The following is a 21,626-nucleotide window of genomic DNA, read 5'->3' as shown; positions in this document are numbered from 1 at the left end:
TATTTGATTAACAGCAAGAATTCTAAACATCTGCCCATGGTACTGTCCTGCTAATTAGGAGGTCAAAACCTACTTAAAAAACCTAAAAAAAACATTATTCTAATATTAAAAACTTTACAAAGCCATGGAGGTTACGTTGGTTTGTTTGTCTTTTAACATAAATGTATTTTAGGCTTATGCTGCTCAACAATATTAATTTAAACAGTTGGTTTGCCTTTAACATAAATGTATTTTAGGCTTATGCTGCTCAACAATATTAATTTAAACAGTTGGTCTGTCTTTAACATAAATGTATTTTAGGCTTATGCTGCTCAACAATATTAATTTAAACAGTTGGTCTGCCTTTAACATAAATGTATTTTAGGCTTATGCTGCTCAACAATATTAATTTAAACAGTTGGTTTGTCTTTGACATAAATGTATTTTAGGCTAATCCTGCCCACCAAGATTAATCCAAGCAGCGAGCAGCCTGCTGAAAAAAGAGGAAAAAAAGTCTTACCAGGAGATTCCCAAGCCCCTCATAATCAAAGACCTTGTTTTCATACATGTCAGCCAACTCCTTGCTCAGCTGGATGGCTTTTTCCCACATCTCCACGGAGGGTGAAGGGAGGCAGGAGGGGGAAGAAGAGCACAAATAACATAAAAGACTCAGTTAAAAGCATCCATGAGCCCAGGCAGGTGAACAGAACTGCAGCTGATTTCCAGCCAGGCAGGACTTTCATGCCCTGCCAGCTCCCCCCCAGCCCCTGGGATGTGCATTTTTGGCAGTGGTTGTTACAGAGAGCTGCTCATTTGTGGATCTGAAAGGCATTTACAGAGCGAGGTTTCCACTGGAATCCTGACAGGGAAAACTCAGGCACAGGGAGGTGCAAGGACAAGTCTAAACAGGGAAGAGAAGCCCAGGTGGTCTCTTCCTACAGCAGCACTTCAGCAGCTCCCTTGGCTTTGTCTCATCACAGAATCATGGGATGGTTTGGGTTGGAAGGGATCTTAGAGATCATTTAATTCCACCCCCAGGTTGCTCCAACCCCCAGCCTTGGAACCTTCAGGGATGGGGCAGCCACAGCCTCTCTGGGAATTCCATCCCAGCCCCTCACAGGGAACAATTCCTTCCCACTACCCAACTTAAACCTCCCATCTTTCACCTTAAATCCATCCTCAGGAGACATTCAGCCCTGGGAGAAGCACCTCTCCAAAGTGCAGGGTCAGGATCAGCAGACAGTGCCAAAAACCTGACAGACATTCCCCAGGAAAAGCAGGAAAACCCCTCCAGTTTTCTCTCCCACCCAGCATCCTGAGCAGGCTTCATTTTCCAGCTGCTCCTCAACCAACAAGGGAACAGAAGGTTCCAGCACCACCAGGACAAACACACGCCCTGCTCGTGCCACAGCACTAAGCCAGGCCTAAGCTTCAAAAGCCTGGGGTGGGATCACATCTGCTCTTCCCCCTGTCACCAACCTCAACCAGTGACATCCACTGAGCCAAGGACTGACCAGCGAGTAAATACTAAATAAAGTGAATTTTGGAGCCAGGATTTGCTGCCAGAGCAGGGTCAGACACTCACTTTGCCCCTGTCGAAGAAGGAGATGATTTCTTGGTAGAGTTTTTCCTTGAGCTCCTGCTGGGAGTAGACGTAGAAGCTGTCCCTCTGCATGAGGTGGGGGGCACAGGGCTTCTCAGACCACTGCACAGAGGGAGAAAGGGCAAAAAACTGCTCATTTTCAGATGAATTAATCCTTCCAGTGGCTCTCACAGGGCTGCATTCAAGACAAGGCATCATCAGTGCAAAGGAAGCTTTGCAGTGATATAAGCTGAGGCATATTCTCCCAGCTCCCAATTATTAATAATAATTGATATTAATAATGCTTCATTTTATTCATTCCACTGCTGTGCAATTGGAAAAATTCACGGAGCTCCTTAATGACCTTCGTGATGCAAAGTCACGTCGAGGAAAAAAAAGGGGGAAAAAAAAGAATTGTTTATTCTGAGCTGTTTGTATTTTCTTTAGAGCCCCAACCCCTGGCAGTGGGAGTTAAAACTGGGTTTAGTGGGATACCTGGAGCAGCTCTGCATGGAGCAGCAGGGTGTAAGCTGCCTCTGTGAAGTTCTCACAGTCCGTGTGCAGGTCCCGGAGTTTATAGAGATACCTGGAGAAAGGAAAAGCTGCTGTGCCTTGATGGGAAGGAATCCTGTGTCCAGAACACCAAGGGAATCCAGGCTTTGGGCAGGATTATGGAGGGAGACAACCCACCTGATATAAATGTCCTCTCGCTTCTTCTCCTTATAAAAGTTCTGCCAACAGTTAGAAAAAGTCAAACTTACAATGTAAAGCACCAGGGATTTCCATAATTATCCCCAGACAAGTAACTTGAGCATCAGTTTTAGATGTTTTAAAGATGTTTAGTGCCATTTTGGCTGCTTAGATCCATATATCCCTGGTTTAGATGTATTAAAGATCTTTGCTGTTAGGTGCACATATCCCTGTAACCATCCTTTTAACACGAGGTGGGGTCACCATCACCTCCAGAAAAGGGGCAAATCACACAAAGTGACTTGTCCAGAGCTCTTGGCAGCGGAACAGGGACCCAAACTATCCACTAGGCATCTTCCCTGCCTCTGTTTCAGGGCTCCAGATTATCATCTGGCCAAGGATCAGCCCCATGACTCGATTTTGGACTGTACCCCTTCCTACGTTCACAGCTCGAGAGCCTGATTTGGGCACATCATTGACCAGAACCGGCCCAAAGAACGAATTCAAATCATCCCCCCAAACAAAAACCAATGCCTTTAGGATCCCCCAAATAACCCCAACTCCTTCAGGATGCCCAGCAGCCAGGTGAGGAGTGCAGGCCCAGGCTCCCCCCTACCAGCACGTTGACGGTGCAGCTCATGCGGTTCTCCTTGCTCTCGTCGTGCATGATGGTCCTGTAGTCCAGCAGGTTCTCCAGCAGGCTGCTGACCAGCAGGGCAAACACCTCCCCGGGGGCAGCCAGGTATTTGTGCTTCCTACAGTGCTCCAGGAGCCTGCAGGGACACCCCAGGACAGCTCAGTTATGGTTCCAAGTGGTGTTAAATCGAATTTCGGGGTCAGCGCTGAACACCCACCCCGAGAGACCCAGGTCAGGCAGGTCAAAACATGATTTGTTGAGCAAAAAAAAACAGGTTCTTGGTGCTGAAAGCTCTGATTTCTGATTTAACTTTGAGCCTGCTCTTCTCAAGCTTTTCCACTTTGGCACCTGACTGTGAGTTTTGACCTCCCAGTTTAGGGCAGTTGTGCAAGTTGCTGCTGCAGAATAAACCCCTCGTTTTTGGGCACTAAAATAGCTGCACTGCCTCCCACCTCAGTGGAGCAATGAATTAGGGTTTCTTTGCACTAGAAAACCAGCCAAATAAACTGAAAAAAAAAAGGGTCTCCATGCCCTGCATAAAACTTACAGTTTCTCCAGCAGGATCTTGTACTGCTCATCCCCTCGGCCACCCTCCACCTCCTGGTCCAGCTTGGTGATCAGCTCGTTTTCAAACTGAAAAGGCAAAAAACCACCCCCAATTAAATAGGGAGCAGCTCTCAGGGGTGTGAGCTGAGCACCAGCAACGCTCCTGGCTGGTGTTTCTGACCCCACCCCACCATCACACCCTGGTTTTACAGCCCAAGGGAGAGGATCCTTCCACTGCACCTATACTGTATTATATTGCATATATTATATTTTCTTGCCTTGCACACGTAGAGATATTGTACATTTATGGTATTCCCTTACCATGTGGAAGTTCCTGTTCCCACTGAAGTTGAACTCACACTGCATCATGTCAAAGAAGATGGGAATTGTTGCTTTCCTGAGCTCAGGCTCTGGCACCAGAGTGACCTCCAGGATTGGCCCCACCATGGCTGGAATGAATTTTATCTTGTGGGGACCTGCAAGAAAACCAAAGTCAGACACATCCAAGGGCAGGATCTGGACGTCCAAGGGCAGGATCTGGACGTCCAAGGGCAGGATCTGGACGTCCAAGGGCAGGATCTGGACGTCCAAGGGCAGGATCTGGACGTCCAAGGGCAGGATTTGGATATCCAAGGGCAGGATTTGGATATCTGAATGTTTAAGCATATTATAAAGACCATGAAGCACAAATATTGTGCTCAGAATGTGTATTTTATGTGGTTAATGGCTACTTAAAGCAGAATTAACACCCTCCCAGCTCCACAATTCAGCAAGGGTACAGAAAATAACTGAGCTGAACTGCAAATCACAAAGGGTCTGAAAAATTCAACTTTTCCTTTATATGGCAGAACATTTTATAGGGAATCTAAGACATCATCCCAGCAGCTGATGTGAGAAAATAAAATCAGCTTTTGCAAGTTCTTCCCAGCAAAAGGAAAAGGGATTTTTGTGTGCATTTCCCCACATTAAACACGTGCAGCTTCTCTAAAGAAATAAAGGATCTGAGGCCCAGCTTGAGAGCTCAAATAAAGATCATTTTTTGGCTGGAACTCACCCAGGTTGTACCACATATCCCTGATTTTGAAGCCAATTTCTTTCCTCATGTCCCCGTACCTGGAAAAAGGATTAAAAGGCAAAGGTGACAAAGGCCTGAGAGTTGGAATTACCTGAAGAATTCCATGGCAAACCCACAAATGGCCACGTGTCACTGTGACAGGAGACTGCAGAGTTCTGAGGGCACAACACAGCTGCAGCTCTGCTGCTTCATGCAATTAATTCCACCCCGAATTTTGGGGGGGTTGGTGTTTTTCCCTAAAACTTTCACTGCTGACATGGAGAGAATGCATCAAGATTTAATGCCCAGGCTTCTTAAAGCAGGAAAAAGGTGGCAAACTACAGATGCTTTCATAAAAGTCTGTGTCAAGAACCTCAAGAGGTATTTAGGGGACTTGATTCCAACTAAATGAAGAAGTGAAAGCTGCTCAGTCAGTAGAAATTGGGGTATTTATTCCTACTTTTGGGGGATGAGCGGCTCTGAAATGAAAAAAACCAAAGCTGGGGGACTGAAAAGCTGGAGGGGTTTTAGGATTCCTCTCCCCTGCCTTCCACAGAGGCTGAGGAATTGCATGAGGGAATTTTGGGAGCTGTGACAAGCCCCTGTCACAGACCTTACACTGCAAAGAGTTCAGCTCCAACAGCTCAGGATCTGCCTGCCCCGACTCAGACACCCCCAATCACCCCTCCTGGTCACCCTTTTATCATCCCTCATTAATTAAACACTTCCCTGGCACCTCCTCTCCTCCTGAGGGTTCAGGAGGACGTCTGGAGCAGCACAAATGAAGCAAAAGGGTCTGGGGGGGTTGAAATGCAAACTCACTTCTTGATGATTTTGCTGCGTTTGGCCTGGGAGAAGGTCTCCAGCTGGAGGGACTCGTGAGTCAGGAAGGCCACTGCCAAGTGGAAATAGTTATTCCAGAGCTGGGGAAGAGAAACAGGGCTCAAACAAAACAGGAGGAGACGAAGGAAAAGCAACAAGCAGCACGACAGAGCTGCACAGCCCCCAGTGCTGCTGGTTCCCCTGATGAGGAAGAAAATCAACACTGTGGATCTGTTCACAGTGGGATTTATTTGTCCTTCCTGCCTTTCAGGTCAGGGGGCCATAAGAAAATCCAGAACAACGGGGACGATTACCTGGAGTTCAAAACCTTTTGGATCCAGGAAGGCCTGGTTGAGGACAGAGGTGAACTGGTTCACTGCCCTGAGGAAAACCCTGAAAAGATAAAAGCATCCATAAAAGGTGGCTCTGGAAATCAGACAAATGACATTGCAGCTCTGGGTTTATGGCTCCTGTGTGTAAGTCCAGGAGCAGATGCTCCCAAAGGTGGCAGGAATTCCTCTAGAATCCCTTCCACTTCTTTCCCAGGGGAGGAACGTTCAGGGAAAGTTATTCCTTGGTTTAGTGGCCTCAAGTCACACCAGGGGAGGTTCAGGTTGGATATTAGGGGCAGTTTGTTCACTGACAGAGTGGTTAAACACTGTCCAGCTCTGGCTTTAGGTTTGCCATGGGATTCCCCCCAAGCTGGAACCAAAAAGGCTTCTCTGATTTATGGCCACTCTCCAGCTGGATGAAAGACCCCATGGTTTGTGGGGCATGAGGGCCACAAACAGGACAGAGATTCCCAGTGCCACCAACAGAAATGCCCAGGAAACACAATTCACTGAAATCTCATTTAAACCACCCAGAAATGGTCACAGAAAATAAACCTGCCTGTGTGAGTCACTCTCCTGTCAGAACCACGAGGGCTCTAAAGCGAGACTTCAAACAGCAGCAAATACACAGAAATATCTACCTGCTCTGCATCATGTTCATGACCATCCAGTCAGCTGCATACACGTTTTTTCCAATCAGGTCCTTAAACATGATGAATGTTTCCATCAGGAAGTCCTGTGGCAAAAATAAAACCCAGAGCCCATCGGGCTCCACGTCAAAACCCAGGGAAGTGCCAACGTTTGCAAGTGCATTGATTAACGACTGCATTGATTAACAATCAATACCCTGCTGCTCCCAAGAGGGAGCTCTCATTGGGTGGGTATGTTCCAATAACTGAATTACTTCTGACATCCCATCCACTCAATTACAGCAGGAGAAATAATTCCACAGGACATGTTGAGCTGTTTAATTAAATCTGTCTTTACTGGTTTGAATTAAGCTGTGTTGGAGGGAGTCCTGGTGCACAAGCTGGATTAAAAAGCAAAACCAATATTCAGGGACTTGTTTCCAAACCCCTGAATGATGACAGTGTAACAGCTCTATGCAGGATCCTCTATTTTATCTAAATTAGACCTAAATTACATCTGAATTATAATGTACTTATTATTTAATTCTATTAGTTAAGTCTTTTCTGGTCCAGTTTAAGAAGGACACCTAAAGACAGGGAGTGAACATGATGTCAGACACATAATTTAGAGCATTATTGCACAAAAGACACTTTTTATGTTCTCCAAACTGCTCCAAACAAGACTTAAGACTTGGGCAAGGCAAGGTTGAATTGTGCAATGAGGAAAAAAAAGGAAAAGGCAAAAGAAGAGAGATGAGCTAAAGAAGGGAATATCAACAATATTGATCTCTACATTGTGGTCTCTACAGATATAAAAGCACTGAAATCAATTTTAGTCTCTACAACGACACCACATCAGCATTAAAAACGAGAGGGACACAAAGAAGGTCACAGGAAAAACCACCTCCCTGAAATCATCCCCAGCAAAAAAAAAACAAACCTCTGTGGAGCTGAACAGTTTGCTGGAAAAAACTGGCAAGTGATGGAGGGAGAGAAATGGGCTTTGGGTGCTGCCTCAGGAAAAATCCTTCAGGCATTATTAAATCAGGGCTTGATGGAAAGGTTTGGGCTCGACACAGGGGCACCTTGAGGAGATGAATTAACTCCTAACAGTGTTCAACCAACCAAGTCACGATGCAAAGCAGGGCTGCAAACACCACAGCCAACAAAACCCCACAACAAACAGCAAAAATAAAGCCAATTACTGCAGTGAAACAAAATGTGCTGTTGGTATGAACAGCTACTACAAAAGGTGGGTTTGCTCATTAGATTTAAGGATGTGTAAAAATTAGATTAGAAATTGTTATTTTCCATAAGTTTCTGTTTAAATCCAGCCCTGCCCCATGGCAGGAGGTTGGAACGAGATGATTTTTAAGGTCCCTTCCAACCCAAACCATTCTGTGATTCTATTCTGGAATTCTAAATGATGAGCAGGTAGTTTTAATAATTCCATTAATAGCAATTCACCCTCCTGATATGGCCTCATACAGAAGCTTTCTGTGGCCACAGAGAAATACAGAAGGAATATTCTCCTATTTGAGTCAGGAGATGCAGAAAGCTCTGGTAGAACAAGACCCACTGAACCCACAAGGGGAGCTTTGTGAGCACCAGCTTAACCTCCCCCTGAACTCCATTTATGATGCTCTCCTCCTCCTCCCTCCACTCAGATTTTCAGGGAGAAATTCTGAATTGAGGGCCACTCGACATCAGATTTGTTTCAACTCTGCCCTGAACTCCCTCAGATTTACCTTCCCAACACCCTTCTCCCCTCGGAGAGTGTTTCCACACAACCCCTCCCTCATTTCCTGGCTCAGACAGCAGCAGAATTCCTGCTCGTTTTCTGATTCTGGTTTCTTTCTCCCTCCCCAACAAATAATTCGGGTGAGAGCAAAAGCAGCTCTGAGCCCACACGGAGGGAGTGTGACCTGTAGGTGGCTGTGTTGTTCAAGAGATGGAGAGCAAAATTCCTACTGCACGGGGGAGAAAAGCGTCCAAAACGAATTACAAACCTTTTTGGAGGGTTTTGACACAGGCAGAACACAACTCCAGGCTGGTATTTCAATAATCAAGCACTTCCCCGCGGCAAAAACAAGGAATAAAGGGGGCAAAAAAAGCCACAGAGTTGCTGTGTCGTGCACCAGGGACTTGCTTTAATGTTAGTTTTGACCATTTTGGGGAGTTTGGAGAAAACTCTGGGCACAGCTGTTCATTTTAAGGGCCTCAAAAAAATAAAAAGCTAATGTTTCACCTGGTGTCAAACTGAAAGTCAAAAGCTAATGTTTCACCTGGTGTCATACTGAAAGTCTTTGGGGATGTGAACTGTACAAAACTGTTACCATTTGGGGAACTATTTGCAGTGCTGCCCATTAAAGCAAGATAAAAGGATTTAATTAAACTTTAGAGGAGGGGGAAGAATTAGGTAAAGAGAAAAGGAACACAAGGAGAGGCAGGGAAATGCTTTTCCTTTCCATCTTCATTCCCTTTTCTGCTTCCTGACTTAAATAAGTCATTAAGCATGTTTTTACTCAATGCCACAAATGCTGCTCTGAGTCAACAACCCCCCAGAATAAATGCCCAGGGGCTGTGGCATCAGGAGCCCAGGACTCCCTGCTGATGGATGTGCTTTAATCACAGAATCATAAAATCAGCCAGGTTGGAAAGGACCTCTGAGATCATCAAGTCCAACCCTTGATCCAACCCCACCGTGGTTATGACTACAACCTTTACTCACTTGTAACTCAGTCAAAACTCCTATTAACTTCAATAAATCCAGAGATAATAACATTTTTAGTGCCAGAGGGATTTTAGTACATTGTGTTTATCCCCTCTTACGTTTCAAATGCCAGGCATTTTAACTGAAATACTTATCAAGCTCATAAAAAATTAACACACATTAAAATGCACTAGAGCTTGTAGCTTTTTTTTAAATAGATATCATTATTGCAATCTTAAAATATACTTGGAAAGGTTAGGCAAGTGTGACAGTTTTCACTCTAGGCCTTCCTGGAGACCAGCTTGTAAAGTTCTCTCTTCGGTGTTGGGATAAATTGTGGGAAGGGGTGGGGAAGCCTGGAAATTGGATTTTGGATTTCTAATGTGGCTCAAACTGCCACAGCAAGTCTGCATAAGAGAAAACTAAAACATTTGCAAAAAAAACCATAAAAATGTTCTCCTATCAATTAATGAAGTTTTTAACCTGGCCTGCAGGTTTCCCGTGGCAGGGCTCTTAATCTGTCTTTATGGATTTATTTATGTGCAGCCCAAACCCGACCCAGGAATTTGGAGTGACCCTCCCGAAGCAGAGCTGGGCACTGAGCTCATTCCCCAGCCAGGCTGACTTACAATAATGTCCTGCCTGGTTTTGAAAGTCTTGATGTAATGGCTGTAATGGAAATCATCCATCTGCCTCAGGATGGCCGTCATGCAGGCCACGAAAATCCCCTGCAATGGCAAAACCAAAACACTGGTTATTGTCCTGTCAGTCCTCAGTGTGACCTCATCGATGCCACTGAGCACAGCCCTGCATCATCTGAGCCCTGACATCAGCCTGGGGCTCCCTTCAGTCCTCTGACCCAGCCAAGACTTCCTAAAATCCAACCATGAAGTCTGGGTGTTGCTTTCTTTCTCCTCAGGGATCACATTTGGCAAGAGAAACACATCTTCCCAACATGGCATTTATATATATATATAAATATATATGTGTGTGTGTGTCTGTGTCTGTGTGTTTGTGTATATATACATATATATGTGTATATATATACATATATATGTGTATATATATACATATATATGTGTGTGTGTGTATATACATATATGTGTATATATACACACATATATATGTATACACACACACACATATGTGTATATATACATATATATGTGTGTATACATATATATGTGTGTATATATACATATATATGTGTATATATATACATATATATGTGTGTGTGTGTGTATATATATACATACATACAGACTACTTCATTACATCTTCAGGGTCTTTTCTAACCTGATTCTCTGATTTTCAGAGTCTTTTCCAGCCCCATCCTCTGACTTTCAGGTTTAGCCTGGCCAGCTGCAAGTCCCACGGGGGACAGATTAACACGACTTTAGAGTTATCAAAAATAAGACATATTCCCAGCTCTTGATTTTTGCCACCTTTCTGGGCATGAAATACAGGGCAAATCAAAATATTCCAAGTGCTTACACCTTGTAAGGTACTCCAGCAGTCAGAAATGCCCCTTAGGGATGTGTCACCCCTCAGCATTTAATCCTATTCAGCCAAGGTGATAAAAAGAGCATTTCTTCAGCAGACTGCTCGTGCCTGCAGTTAGAAACTGCACTGAAACCAACTTCTCTGTGCACGAGGGCCCAAAGGGACTGGAAATCACAGCCCAGGGAATCAGTTCAAGGTGCAGCTGGAGCAGGACACCTCGGACCCCCAAACCACCCAAAGCCACGGGTGAGTGGCACAGAAGCCCTGCAGGAAAGGGAAAGGTGATTCCATAAACCACTGCCACACGCTGAAACCTCCCAGGGGAATAAATTCCACCGTGAAAAAGTGGGAGAAGCGAGGAAGTGAAAGGCTCTCACGATGTGAGGGGACTGGCGGCTCATCCCGATCACCGTGCGGTTGATCCTCCTCAGCAGGCGCTCCATGATCAGCTGGATGTGCAGAGCTGTGGGGCCCTGGGGAAGGGAAAAAAGCAAAATGAGAGACCTCTCTCAACGGACACTGCCCCAGAGAGAGCTCCCTGGGCTGGGGGACTGCCCTGACAGTGGTTAGTTGCCATTAGAGGAAACAAAAAAAAAGGAGATTTAAGCACTCAAGCGATCGATTCAAATGCTGGAGGTGTTCACTTGGTGGGGAGCTCAGTTCATTGATCTGGCCCGGCTTCATTAGCTCATCCTGCTGCTCTGACTGGGCTTTGTTTTCCCTGAACAGCTCTTCAGTTCAAAGCAGTGTTTTCCCAGCAACTCAGAATCAATGTCCAGGACCACTGTGGGCAGTAACTGTGTTCCCCAGACTGAGCTGTGTGCCCATTTCACAGAAACCAAACACTTCCATGACTTGCTTCAAGTTATTCAACGAGCCACCAGAGTAGCTGGGATAACATTTTGGTCCCTAGAAAGGGAAGTAATGGTTTTTAGTACTGTGTGAGAATGACTAATTCAACCTTTCCTGGCTCCTTTTCAGACACAGAGAAAAAACCCCACGGTTCTACAAAGAACTCCCCAGCAGTGCAACACGATTTCTGTAAACATCACAACTTCCTAATGCTTTAAAGCATAAGTTGAGACGATTTTTTTTTTACCATAACCTCTCCAAAGAAGAAGTGGCACCCCTGGGAGTTGATGCTCACCACATCTTTCCTGTCCAGCACTTCCAGAACGCTGCTGAGCAGCTGGGAACTGGCCTCGTGGTCAGGCTTGTGGGAATTGTCATCCAGCTGCCCACTCAGCTGGTCGATCAGCAGGGGCAGAAGGGCATCTCTGCACTCTGGAAAATGAGACAGAGACAGCACCATGTCATGTTGGCCTCAGGAGGGTCCTCAGCATTCAGGGTACACGGGCACCACACAGGAGTTCTCCGCTCCCAAATTCACCTTGGACACCAAAACATACTTAAAGCCACTTGGGTTATAACCAACAGATGAGAGAGTCACAAATAACCTGTAATTAGTCATGGAATGGACTTAATGATCATCCAGTTCCACCTCCTGCCATGGGCAGGGACACTTCCCACTAGCCCAGGTTGCTCCAAGCCCTGTCCAACCTGGCCTTGGGCACTTCCAGGGATGGGGCAGCCACAGCTTCTCTGGGCAACCTCTGCCAGGGCCTCACAGGGAAGAATTTCTCCCTAATATCCCATCTAACCATGTCCTCTTATTTCTAAATTATATATATATACATTGCACCAAACAGCAAACTCAGTTTCTGCCTCTTTCTACACCAGGATCCCACAGTGCTGGGAATTGGATAAAGACCCAACAGCCAAAAACCATTTCAGTTCTTCCAGGGGAAGGGATATTTCCAAAGATGGGTTTAAGGGTAGATTAGCACTGGTGGCTGACATGGGACCTTGCAAGGCATTTCTGGTTTTCAGGCTGTGTGGCCCCACGGAGAATCCACTCACCAGCCTGTCTGAACAGATCACTCTCCACGATCTTGGTCAGGCAGTTCAGCTTCTGGCGGACGAGCTGGTTGTCAGGAATACTCTGGATAAACTTGCTGAAGAGGACACTGGTGTGCAAACCACAGAGGGAACAGTTGGTCAGAGCTTCCACCCAATGCCATCCCATCCTGCACTCAGGCAAGCCACAGAATCATGGAATGCTTTGGGTTGGAAGGGACCTTAAATAAGATCATCTCATTCCGCCCCCTGCCACGGGCAGGGACACCTCCCACTAGCCCAGGTTGCTCCAACCTGGCCTTGGACACTTCCAGGGACGGGGCAGCCACAGCTTCTCCAGGCAATCTGTGCCAGGGTCTTCCCACCCTCAGAGGGAAGAAGTCAAGCAGGTTTGTCTCAGTGTGGACATGTTGCAAATTACTGCAGAGCCCTGACTTATTTTTAAGAAACTCAGTACAGCCCTTGAAGAAAAACTGGGCAGTATTCAGAAACTGCAGGCTTAAAACTCCTAAAATTAGGCTTCTATTCCAAGGCAGACTAGACACATCACAAAAATTTACACACAGACAATACTCTCTGCCCTCCAGTGCCAGCAGAAGAGAATCACACTTGCTTTTCACTCAAAATGAAAGCAGAATTTTGCAAAGACCCGGCAGCCTCACTGCTGAAAGTTGAGCCATGTACAACAGCAAAAGCACATCCTTCCAGATGCCCCTTTCATCAAGAGTGATGACTCATTTCACTCCGAGATTCCATTAAATTCAATTCCGTGGACATGTGCTGCCTGTCTGCTGCTTCCCAGCAAATTATTTGTGTCAGCACGAGGAGACACAAGGGATGGGCAGTTCTGGGCAAAGCTGTGAACACCACAGAACAGGAATCCACAGGGTTGTGGATTCCCTGGATAAATCCAGCTTTGTTTCCCTAACCAAGGCTCTGCCTTTGCCACGGATTTTAATTCACCTCAGGAACGATCACTAAGAATTGGTGGAAAACCTGCACAACATTTCAACATCTCGCTGCACAGTCCTCCAGGGTTGGTTTTCAGTAAAACTCAAGGTGTCTGTAAGAAGCACAGAATCCCAGGATGCTTTGGGTTGGAAGGGACCTTAAAGCTCTCCTTGTTCCACCCCTGCCATGGGCAGGGACACCTTCCACTAGCCCAGCTTGCTCCAAACCCTGTCCAACCTGGCCTTGGACACCTCCAGAACAAGAAGCTGAGATGCACAGAACCCTTTTAACCACATCCTTTAAAACCCTGCAAGCACTTCCTCAAATCCCTGCCCAGCATCTGCACCACCATCTCAGAACTGGAGTGGCTGTTTTTAAGCAAAGTGTCCAAAATTCTTCCCACCCAGCTGAGCTGGGTTTAGAGGACAAACTTAACACAGTTACCTGAGCTCAACGGGGTCGAACACCAGTTTGACATCGTTTATGATGCTTGGCAAATACTTCAGAGCTGCCCCCTGCAAGAAAAAACCCAAGGACATGAAACACAGGTGGCACATGGAGTCTTTGTCAAGAGCAAATATGGGGACAACTGCAGGGAAATGGTTTAAGATCAAATTTATGCTTTCAAAGAGCCTCCAACAACCCCACACGTGCAGTGCAGAGCTGGCAAGGTGAGGGAGGAAGGATTCATGGCCAAGTTCTTTCCTTTTTTGCAGATATCCTGCAGTTCCAGGGGTTAGGCACCTTATTGCCTGACATAAAAAGCACTGGGCAGGTAAATTGGTTCTGTTCTGCACAGTTTACCACATCCACATCCCCAGGAATAAGTTATCCAGGCAGCAGGAAGGCTTTCATAAATGTAGCATCCAGATAACTCTGACTCCAGGTCTCTGGGATGTTCTGGAGCTGCTGCCAGCAGCTACTCTGACTGCCTGAGAATCACAGTCAGGCTTTAAATCACCCCAGAGCTAATTAAAAGTTCAGAGTCACTCTTTCCTTCAAATAAAAAGCATGGAAGAATGGAAACAAGGCAAGGAATCTCCAGGCCTCACTGCCTTCAGCAACTCAGCAGCCTCACTGCTCTGCTCCTCCTCAGAGCACCAGCACAAGGTTCATCATCCTGCTGACACCAGAAAAACCAGCAGGTACAAGATCTAAGACACGTTTAGAGACCATCTGGGTTTTTTCACTGCTTTAATTCCCAGCATTACACAGATTTTTGCAGTAGTTGTACATTTGTACCTCCACCACCCTCAAGGGATTTCTGCAGTAGTTGTACATTTGTATCTCCCTCAGCCTCAGGCTTGGTTGAAGTGCCTTCCCCCCTGGGGCAGGTGGTAGCTCTTATCTCAGGAGATGCTGAAGGGATGCTGCTCTTTTTATTTGATAAACTTTTGGCTTTAAATATCCCTTTCCTGCCACACACACAGCTCATTAAAACAGACACTGGGAAGGGTGACTCGCCTTGAAGGGGTTTTACATTCCCCAAAGCCTGTTCCTTTTCCTGGCCCAGCTCCCTCCCAGCTGTATGAGCTGATCTAATAAAAGATATTATTACTTCTCCCTGCAAATCCTGCTCACCTTGATCTTCACAGCCTCCTCCAGAGGCCGGTCCATGAGGATGTTGAAGGACAGGAAGAGTTTGCGAATGGCATCGTTGAATTCATTCCCATCTTCACTCTTCCCATAAACACTGCAAAGAACAGACACATAAACCCAGGATAACAGTGCCAGGGCAGCTGAAATGGGATTTTATCCTGGGCAACAACATCTCAGTGCAATCTCCTCCCACAGGCACATGAGGGTGCAATCTGTGTTGGGGCTTTGCAGTGATTTCCTGCTGGAATCTGTTATGAGGGAAAACCTGCACTTTTTAAGCTGAAAATTCTGCTTGGGTTCCAACAGTAAAGGTATTAAACAAAGAAAAAGCCAGAATGAACACGGGTAAAGGATTCCACCCTACAGGATTCACTGTAAATCTCTGACAAGATGTTTTGAGGCTCCAGTAAAACCTCTGCCATTCACCACCCCCCAACTGGAGGAGGTGCCACCCTCACCTCACCTAACAAATGTTTGTTGTGTGTGTTTGGGTCTTAAAATGAGGAAGCCATTCCATGTTTTCCTTTTTAAAATAAATACTGGGCTCCATTTCAGCTCTCCCATGCTGCTAGGGGTGACTAAAAGGATTCTCCTCTTCAAATGGGCTATTCCAATATTTGCTTAATTTATCTGTTCCATGCAAAGGGCAGGAAGGTCCTCTTAACAAATAAGGGATAGAAGATATGGTGAGGAATCTGGGGTGACTGGAAGAGCTCCAAGAGGAGCCCCAGGGCTGGCAGTGGCCGTGGTCTCACCTCAGGTACAACACCCGGGACTGGACGATGAACCTGAACAGGTACTTGAGGGCTTTCAGGGCAGCAAAGAGCAGCTCTGTCTTGCTGGAGTCCTCAGCATTCCCCACGTAACAGTTGAGCACTTTGGTGAGCTTCCTTTGGAAAGAAAGCACAAAGGAGAACCAATAGAGACACAGCTCAGTTCCTGTCCAAGCCCAGCTTCCTTATTCCAGAGGGGAACTACAGGCCAATAAACAGTAACAGAGGTTCCTCCTCCCAGCCCATTTCCTCCTGAAACCTTTGGCTTCACGGGATGCCAGGTTTTCACAACCACTTCAGGAATTCTCACAAAGTCTGCAAATCTGGCTGCAAATTCCACCTTCCTGATCTGCTTTTCTTCTTCCCTAAAATGAGCTGGAAAACCCATTCCTGCTGGAGGTGACTGACATCTCCTCCGTGGGTTCTCAGTCTCGAGTGTGCAGCACAAAGCTCTCCTGAAGCAGTTCTGAGCTGCAGGCAAGTGGCACAAACACATGATGTGGATTTTTTTTATCAGGTCTCTGCCCCATCAGAAGATCAGGATCCTCCCCCAGTGCCAGGGCTGGGGAATATTCAGGCAAAATCCTCTTCATTAATCAACTCCCAGCACCCAAAGCAGTGTGAGAGCGACAGCCAAGCTCTTGCTGCTGTATTTGCCACCCTGACAGCATCCAATTCCCCCCTTTTTTCCAAATTCTGGCACGTGGAACACACAAAGGATGCTCTGGAATATTACAGTTCACTTGGCATCGTGCAGGTGTCACGTCAAGCCAAGCTGGAAAAGAAGGCAAGGGAACAACAACAAAGCTAAGCCAGAGTGTGCCAATTAATCAGACTAAAAAGTCTGTTTATTGTGAGGGAAATAATGATGATTCTTCCACAGGTTACAGGGAAGAAGGGAAGGAAATCATATGGAAGCAGGGATTGTGTGGCAGGGAGGGGAAGGAGAAAGCAATCCAGGAGATGGGGACTTCAAATTGTGCTTCCTCATGGAATTATCTTTAGGGTGACAGCCAGCAAGAGATGCTGAGCACTCAGCACCAGGAATTCACATGGATCAGGAAAAAATCAGCAAAACAAGAGATTATTGGCCTCAGTTATAACTTTTTAGTTCCCTCTTCCCATGAGGGTGATGACCTTTGGGTTGAGAGGTGCTGGATCAAGGAGTTGGGAAGTCAAGATCCACGACAGGACTGTCCTTCCCTGACAGAAAAATAAAAATAAAATCTCCCAACAGAAATTTTTAGAGGGTATAAAGAGGAATTACAGGTTGTCTTTCTCTCCTGTGAAAGTGGAGAAGAATGGGACTCCCTGGGCTCTGCTGCTTTTATCACATTGCCATCATCAAAAATTATCTAATAAATACCAGCATTACCAGAATTAAAAAGTAATCCCATCACAAGCCATCAGCCTGGGTGCACCAATACTCACACATATGCCAGGGTTGCACTGAAGTGCTTGTAAATGTAAGTCTCAAGGACAGCGTTGAAATGCTGGAACTTGATGTCTCCAATCAAAGAAATAATAAATACCTGCCAAAAAAATTCAAAAGGAAACACGTGTACAGAGCTGCACAGCCTGGAACTCCAACATAACTCAGTCTCCACTTGCATGTCATTTCTCTTGCTGGATTATAGGTTTTGTTTGTTTTCTTAACAGCATTTATGCCACAGAGAGTGTTATTGATGTTCCAACAGTCACTAAACACTGGGTGTATTTATTTATTTATTACTGTTTTCACTGTGGTTACTAAAAAGCTGAATGTGCACTTCAGTCCTAGCTCTGAAAACGCCTTAAGAAGAGTTTAAATGTAATTTATTAGTAGAGCAAAATACCAGCTGCTCATCTAAAGGAATCACCACAAAGAGGCTGAAAATGTGGCTGAAAACAAATACTCTAAATGCCCAAAAGACTCACTCACCAGGGCATCAAACACAAGGAAGTCATAGGTTTCATTTTCTGACATCTCCATCATGATGTTGAAAAGTGCATCGAGGGTGTCTGGCAAAAACTAGAGGGGAAAAAAAATGTAATAGTAAAAAAATAATAGTGAATAGTAGTAAAACAGTAAAAATAATGGTTAAAGGGTGGCTGGCAAAAACTAGAGGGGAAAAAATATAATAGTAAAAAAATAATAGTGAATAGTAGTAAAATAGTAAAAATAATGGTAAAAGGGTGGCTGGCAAAAACTAGAGGGGAAAAAATATAATAGTAAAAAAATAATAGTGAATAGTAGTAAAATAGTAAAAATAATGGTAAAAGGGTAGCTGGCAAAAACTAGAGGGGGAAAAAAATATAATAGTAAATTAAGTTAGGCTTTGAATGTGTCTTCCAAAAGGATACATGAATGTGTATTTCATAAGGATGCAGGGGAATATATTTCATAACTTTTCATCATTTCAAAATTAATGAAAAAATATTTCCTAAGTATACAGGGAAAATAAAGTCCCCAATATCTCCCTGATGTCCAAGGCCAGGTTGGAGCTACCTGGTCTGGTGGAAGGGGTTCCTGCCCGTGGCAGGGGGTGGACTGAGATGATTTTAAGGTCCCTTCCAACCCAAACCATTCCATGATTCCCCTGGAATTGCCCTCCCAGCCCCTTTTTTGGGCACAGCACAGCCCCAACCCTTCAAGGTCAACGCCAGGCACGCACACCTGAGCTTGGGTAACAACAAAGGAGACCCAAATCCCCAGGGATACCTTCACAATCTCCCCTCCTTCCACCTCCATGAGCTTCCTGAGGTTGTGGGCGATGTTCTGGGAGTTGGAGCGCCAGTTCAACAAACCCAGCAGGTCAACTGGCAAGGGCACAACAACGGCAGCAATTAGCAATTCCAACCCCCCCCCAGCTGACTTAAGGGCTGCAGAACGAGTCTAGAGGTTATTTTTAGCAGCAGTGTACGAGGAAAAGTCACCCTGATGCACAGAATGTTACCTGGAGGTGGCTCCTCTGTCCTGGCGAGGAAGGGAAGTTTGGCTATAAATGGAAACTTTGGTGCAGTCCTGACAACACGAGGCATTTGGAGGCAATGCTGCAGGTTTCTCACTCACTCAGAGGAGGCATCTCAAGCCAGGGATTTTATCAGCCCAAGAGCCTTCCAGAGCTACTGGAAGTCTCCCATCACCTCCCAGCACACGCTGCACTCGTTCCCATCTGTACATCCCTTCACTCTGACCCCTCTGGCAGCACGAAAAGCAGAGTTAATGTCCAACAGCATCCTGCAGAGCTCAGTTCTAACTGCTGCTCTCTCAATAGCAGAGAAGATAATTAACCTGAAACATTCATAACTCTGAGAGAACACACACACTGTCACTGGGAGGTGCTGTTTCTGCACAAGGATTTAACAGGGGCAGTCTGGATACAACATTCACGGGATGGGGTTGCCAGTGGCTGCACAAACACCTCTGTAGCTTGTACTGGCAATGTGATGCCAATAATGCTGGCACAGGGCTGCCACTGATGAGCCAAACAGCAAAATTAAAGCTCAAGCACTGTGCCCACCCATCCTGCACTGCCAAAACATCTGGGCGAAGAAAATGCCCTTTTTACTTCAAACCCCCAGTGCAGGACGCACCATTCTGGGTGAGTTTGGTGGAGCAGATCACAGTGGCAATCTGGAAGCTGTCCTTTGTGCTGTCTTTCGTGGGGGTGAAGTTGGCCAGGTGGTGCAGGTTCTTCCCTGAAGGAGCCTCCCTCTCCTCCATCTCCGTTTTGGTGCAAGGAAGACTCAAATAGCTTTTGGCATCTTCCATTTTCTTGTTATCGCCCTGTGGGTCGAGAGCAGCAGAGAGAAGGGTTATCTCACACTGAGCACACTCATCTGACCTCCTGCACTTCTCAGCTGCAGCCAAACTTCAACACAGTGATGGACACAATGGATTTGAAACACTGCTTGATCTCTGGAATTGTCTGGGCTTCTCACTTCAGGGAATAAGTTGCCCATGCAGCTAAAGGACTAAGATATTTTCAGAGATCCAAACCACAGAGTTTAGGAGGGTCTCCCCTCCCCACCCACACACTTTGTAGCTGGGAAAATCAGCCAAGAGAGTGTTTTGATCAGTCAGACAAAAGGCAAGGCTGCAAATGGCCGGGTTACCTTGTAAACAATCAGGTTGTGTTTGCCATCCTGCAGCGTCGTCCCGTCTGCATTCATCAGCTTCACAAAGCCCACGCCAAAAGCTCTCTCAGACCTGTCCCTGGCTGCAAACACCAGGAGAAATCTTTGTTAGGAACTGCCTTATTTATGGGCATACAATCCACAGTGCAGCTCTCTATCTAAGGCAGCAGCTTTTTTATTTAGTAGCATCTCAAGGCACTTCACAGGTACCTGCAGCTACACAAACATCCTCTTTGCAGCATCTCCCACCACACCAGTTTAGTGCTTCATCGTGCTGATGGATGGACTCCATCATCTTAGAGGTCTTTTCCAACCTTAATGATTCAATGATTCCATTGGTTGGGATTTTGCACCTCTGTTTGTCAGGAATGGATGTGGAAGTCTCTGCATCTCCCAGATGCCTTCAGAGGATTTTTTGGAGAGCCTTTCAAGGGCTTATTCTCACATTGCTGATCTTGTTTCAGGGCTCTGAAATTGCCTGATGAAACTTCTGGCTCTCACTTTCTCATTAGTTTATCATTTACCTAATTAGAAATCCTCCTACAGGAAGACCATTAGAAGCCCACCAAGCCTTGCACTGAATTTTGTCAAGGCCTTGATATAAATTAAAACCAACACCATACATTGAGAAGTCAGAGTAATAATAAGCACTGACAACTGCCTTTTAAGGGGGCCATCATGCTGCTCCTTCTCTAATTTCAGTTTTAGAACAGTACCAGCACCAAACCCGCACGGTGAAAAATCTGAGTTATTTTGCTTCTGGCTTGCAAAAAAATCCACAATGCTGGAATTAAGCAGAAATGAGGAATGAGCAGCAAAAAGAGCCACACTTCTGGTGGATGCTCAGGAAATCCCCACGAGGGTGGGAAGAGCACAGACCCTTCCTGGTACTCACATTCCTGGGACGAGCGGTGACGGAAAGTGAACCTCAGATGGCACCGACTGACCTCTTCTATGGCAATGGCCACCTGCACAGGGGACAGCAGGGACATGCAGCACCCTTCCCCACCTCCTGATGTTCTACAGGACATTTGGGGATTGAGGCACCTTCTGATTTTAAACCAGTTCTGGTTTTACTCAGTCCCGTTTGATCTCTTTATTGATGAGCTGGGTGAGGGGATCGAGTGTTCCATGGGCAAATCTGCTGATGACACCAAGCTGGGGGAGTGTGGATCTGCTGGAGAGCAGGAGGGCTCTGCAGAGGGACCTGCACAGGCTGGATCCATGGGCTGATTCCAACGGGATGAGGTTCAACCAGGCCAAGGGCCGGGTCCTGCCCTTTGGCCACAACAACCCCCGGCAGCCCCACGGGCTGGGCCAGAGTGGGGGGACAGAAAGGGCCCTGGGGGGACTGACTGACAGCAGCTGAACAGGAGCCAGGGGGGCCCAGGGGGGCAAGAGGCCAATGGAGCCTGGCCTGGCTCAGGAATAGTGTGGCAGCAGGAGCAGGGCAGGGATTGTGCCCCTGCCCTGGGCACTGGGGAGGCCACCCCTGGAGTGCTGTGCCCAGCTCTGGGCCCTCAGGTTGGGAAGGATGTGGAGGGGCTGGAGCAGGGCCAGAGAAGGGCAACGAGGCTGGGGAAGGGTGTGGAGCACAAGTGCTGTGAGGAGAGGCTGAGGGAGCTGGGGGGGCTCAGCCTGGACAGGAGGAGGCTCAGGGGAGACCTTCTCACTCTCTGCAACTCCCTGCCAGGAGGGGGGAGCCGGGGGGGGTCGGGCTCTGCTCCCAGGAACCAGCAGTGGGACAAGAGGGCACAGCCTGGAGCTGCCCCAGGGCAGG

At 46.5% G+C, this 21,626-nt stretch overlaps 1 protein-coding gene across 1 annotated transcript in view; it reads right to left on the bottom strand.

The window, feature by feature from the left end:
* DOCK5 (dedicator of cytokinesis 5) overlaps window positions 1–21,626 on the bottom strand; it is a 77,745-nt gene that overhangs the window by 20,707 nt on the left and 35,412 nt on the right. Inside the window, exons 16-39 of the mRNA XM_027718908.2 lie at window positions 20,742–20,814; window positions 19,826–19,929; window positions 19,304–19,496; window positions 18,429–18,526; window positions 17,649–17,738; window positions 17,159–17,259; window positions 15,710–15,844; window positions 14,937–15,048; window positions 13,800–13,870; window positions 12,408–12,514; window positions 11,635–11,771; window positions 10,865–10,960; window positions 9,614–9,712; window positions 6,284–6,378; window positions 5,625–5,703; window positions 5,311–5,411; window positions 4,489–4,547; window positions 3,756–3,910; window positions 3,436–3,521; window positions 2,868–3,024; window positions 2,252–2,292; window positions 2,057–2,147; window positions 1,565–1,684; window positions 500–589 (exon numbers count right to left, since the gene is read on the bottom strand). Of these exons, the coding sequence (XP_027574709.1) occupies window positions 500–589; window positions 1,565–1,684; window positions 2,057–2,147; window positions 2,252–2,292; window positions 2,868–3,024; window positions 3,436–3,521; window positions 3,756–3,910; window positions 4,489–4,547; window positions 5,311–5,411; window positions 5,625–5,703; window positions 6,284–6,378; window positions 9,614–9,712; window positions 10,865–10,960; window positions 11,635–11,771; window positions 12,408–12,514; window positions 13,800–13,870; window positions 14,937–15,048; window positions 15,710–15,844; window positions 17,159–17,259; window positions 17,649–17,738; window positions 18,429–18,526; window positions 19,304–19,496; window positions 19,826–19,929; window positions 20,742–20,814 (2,490 nt within the window). The remainder of the gene's footprint in view (window positions 1–499; window positions 590–1,564; window positions 1,685–2,056; window positions 2,148–2,251; window positions 2,293–2,867; window positions 3,025–3,435; window positions 3,522–3,755; window positions 3,911–4,488; window positions 4,548–5,310; window positions 5,412–5,624; window positions 5,704–6,283; window positions 6,379–9,613; window positions 9,713–10,864; window positions 10,961–11,634; window positions 11,772–12,407; window positions 12,515–13,799; window positions 13,871–14,936; window positions 15,049–15,709; window positions 15,845–17,158; window positions 17,260–17,648; window positions 17,739–18,428; window positions 18,527–19,303; window positions 19,497–19,825; window positions 19,930–20,741; window positions 20,815–21,626) is intronic.

Source organism: Pipra filicauda, unplaced genomic scaffold (assembly GCF_003945595.2).
Source record: "Pipra filicauda isolate LSUMZ 115617 unplaced genomic scaffold, ASM394559v2 scaffold498_size1627759_pilon, whole genome shotgun sequence".
Lineage (NCBI taxonomy): Eukaryota > Metazoa > Chordata > Aves > Passeriformes > Pipridae > Pipra > Pipra filicauda.
This window is presented reverse-complemented; position numbering and strand designations above follow the sequence as displayed.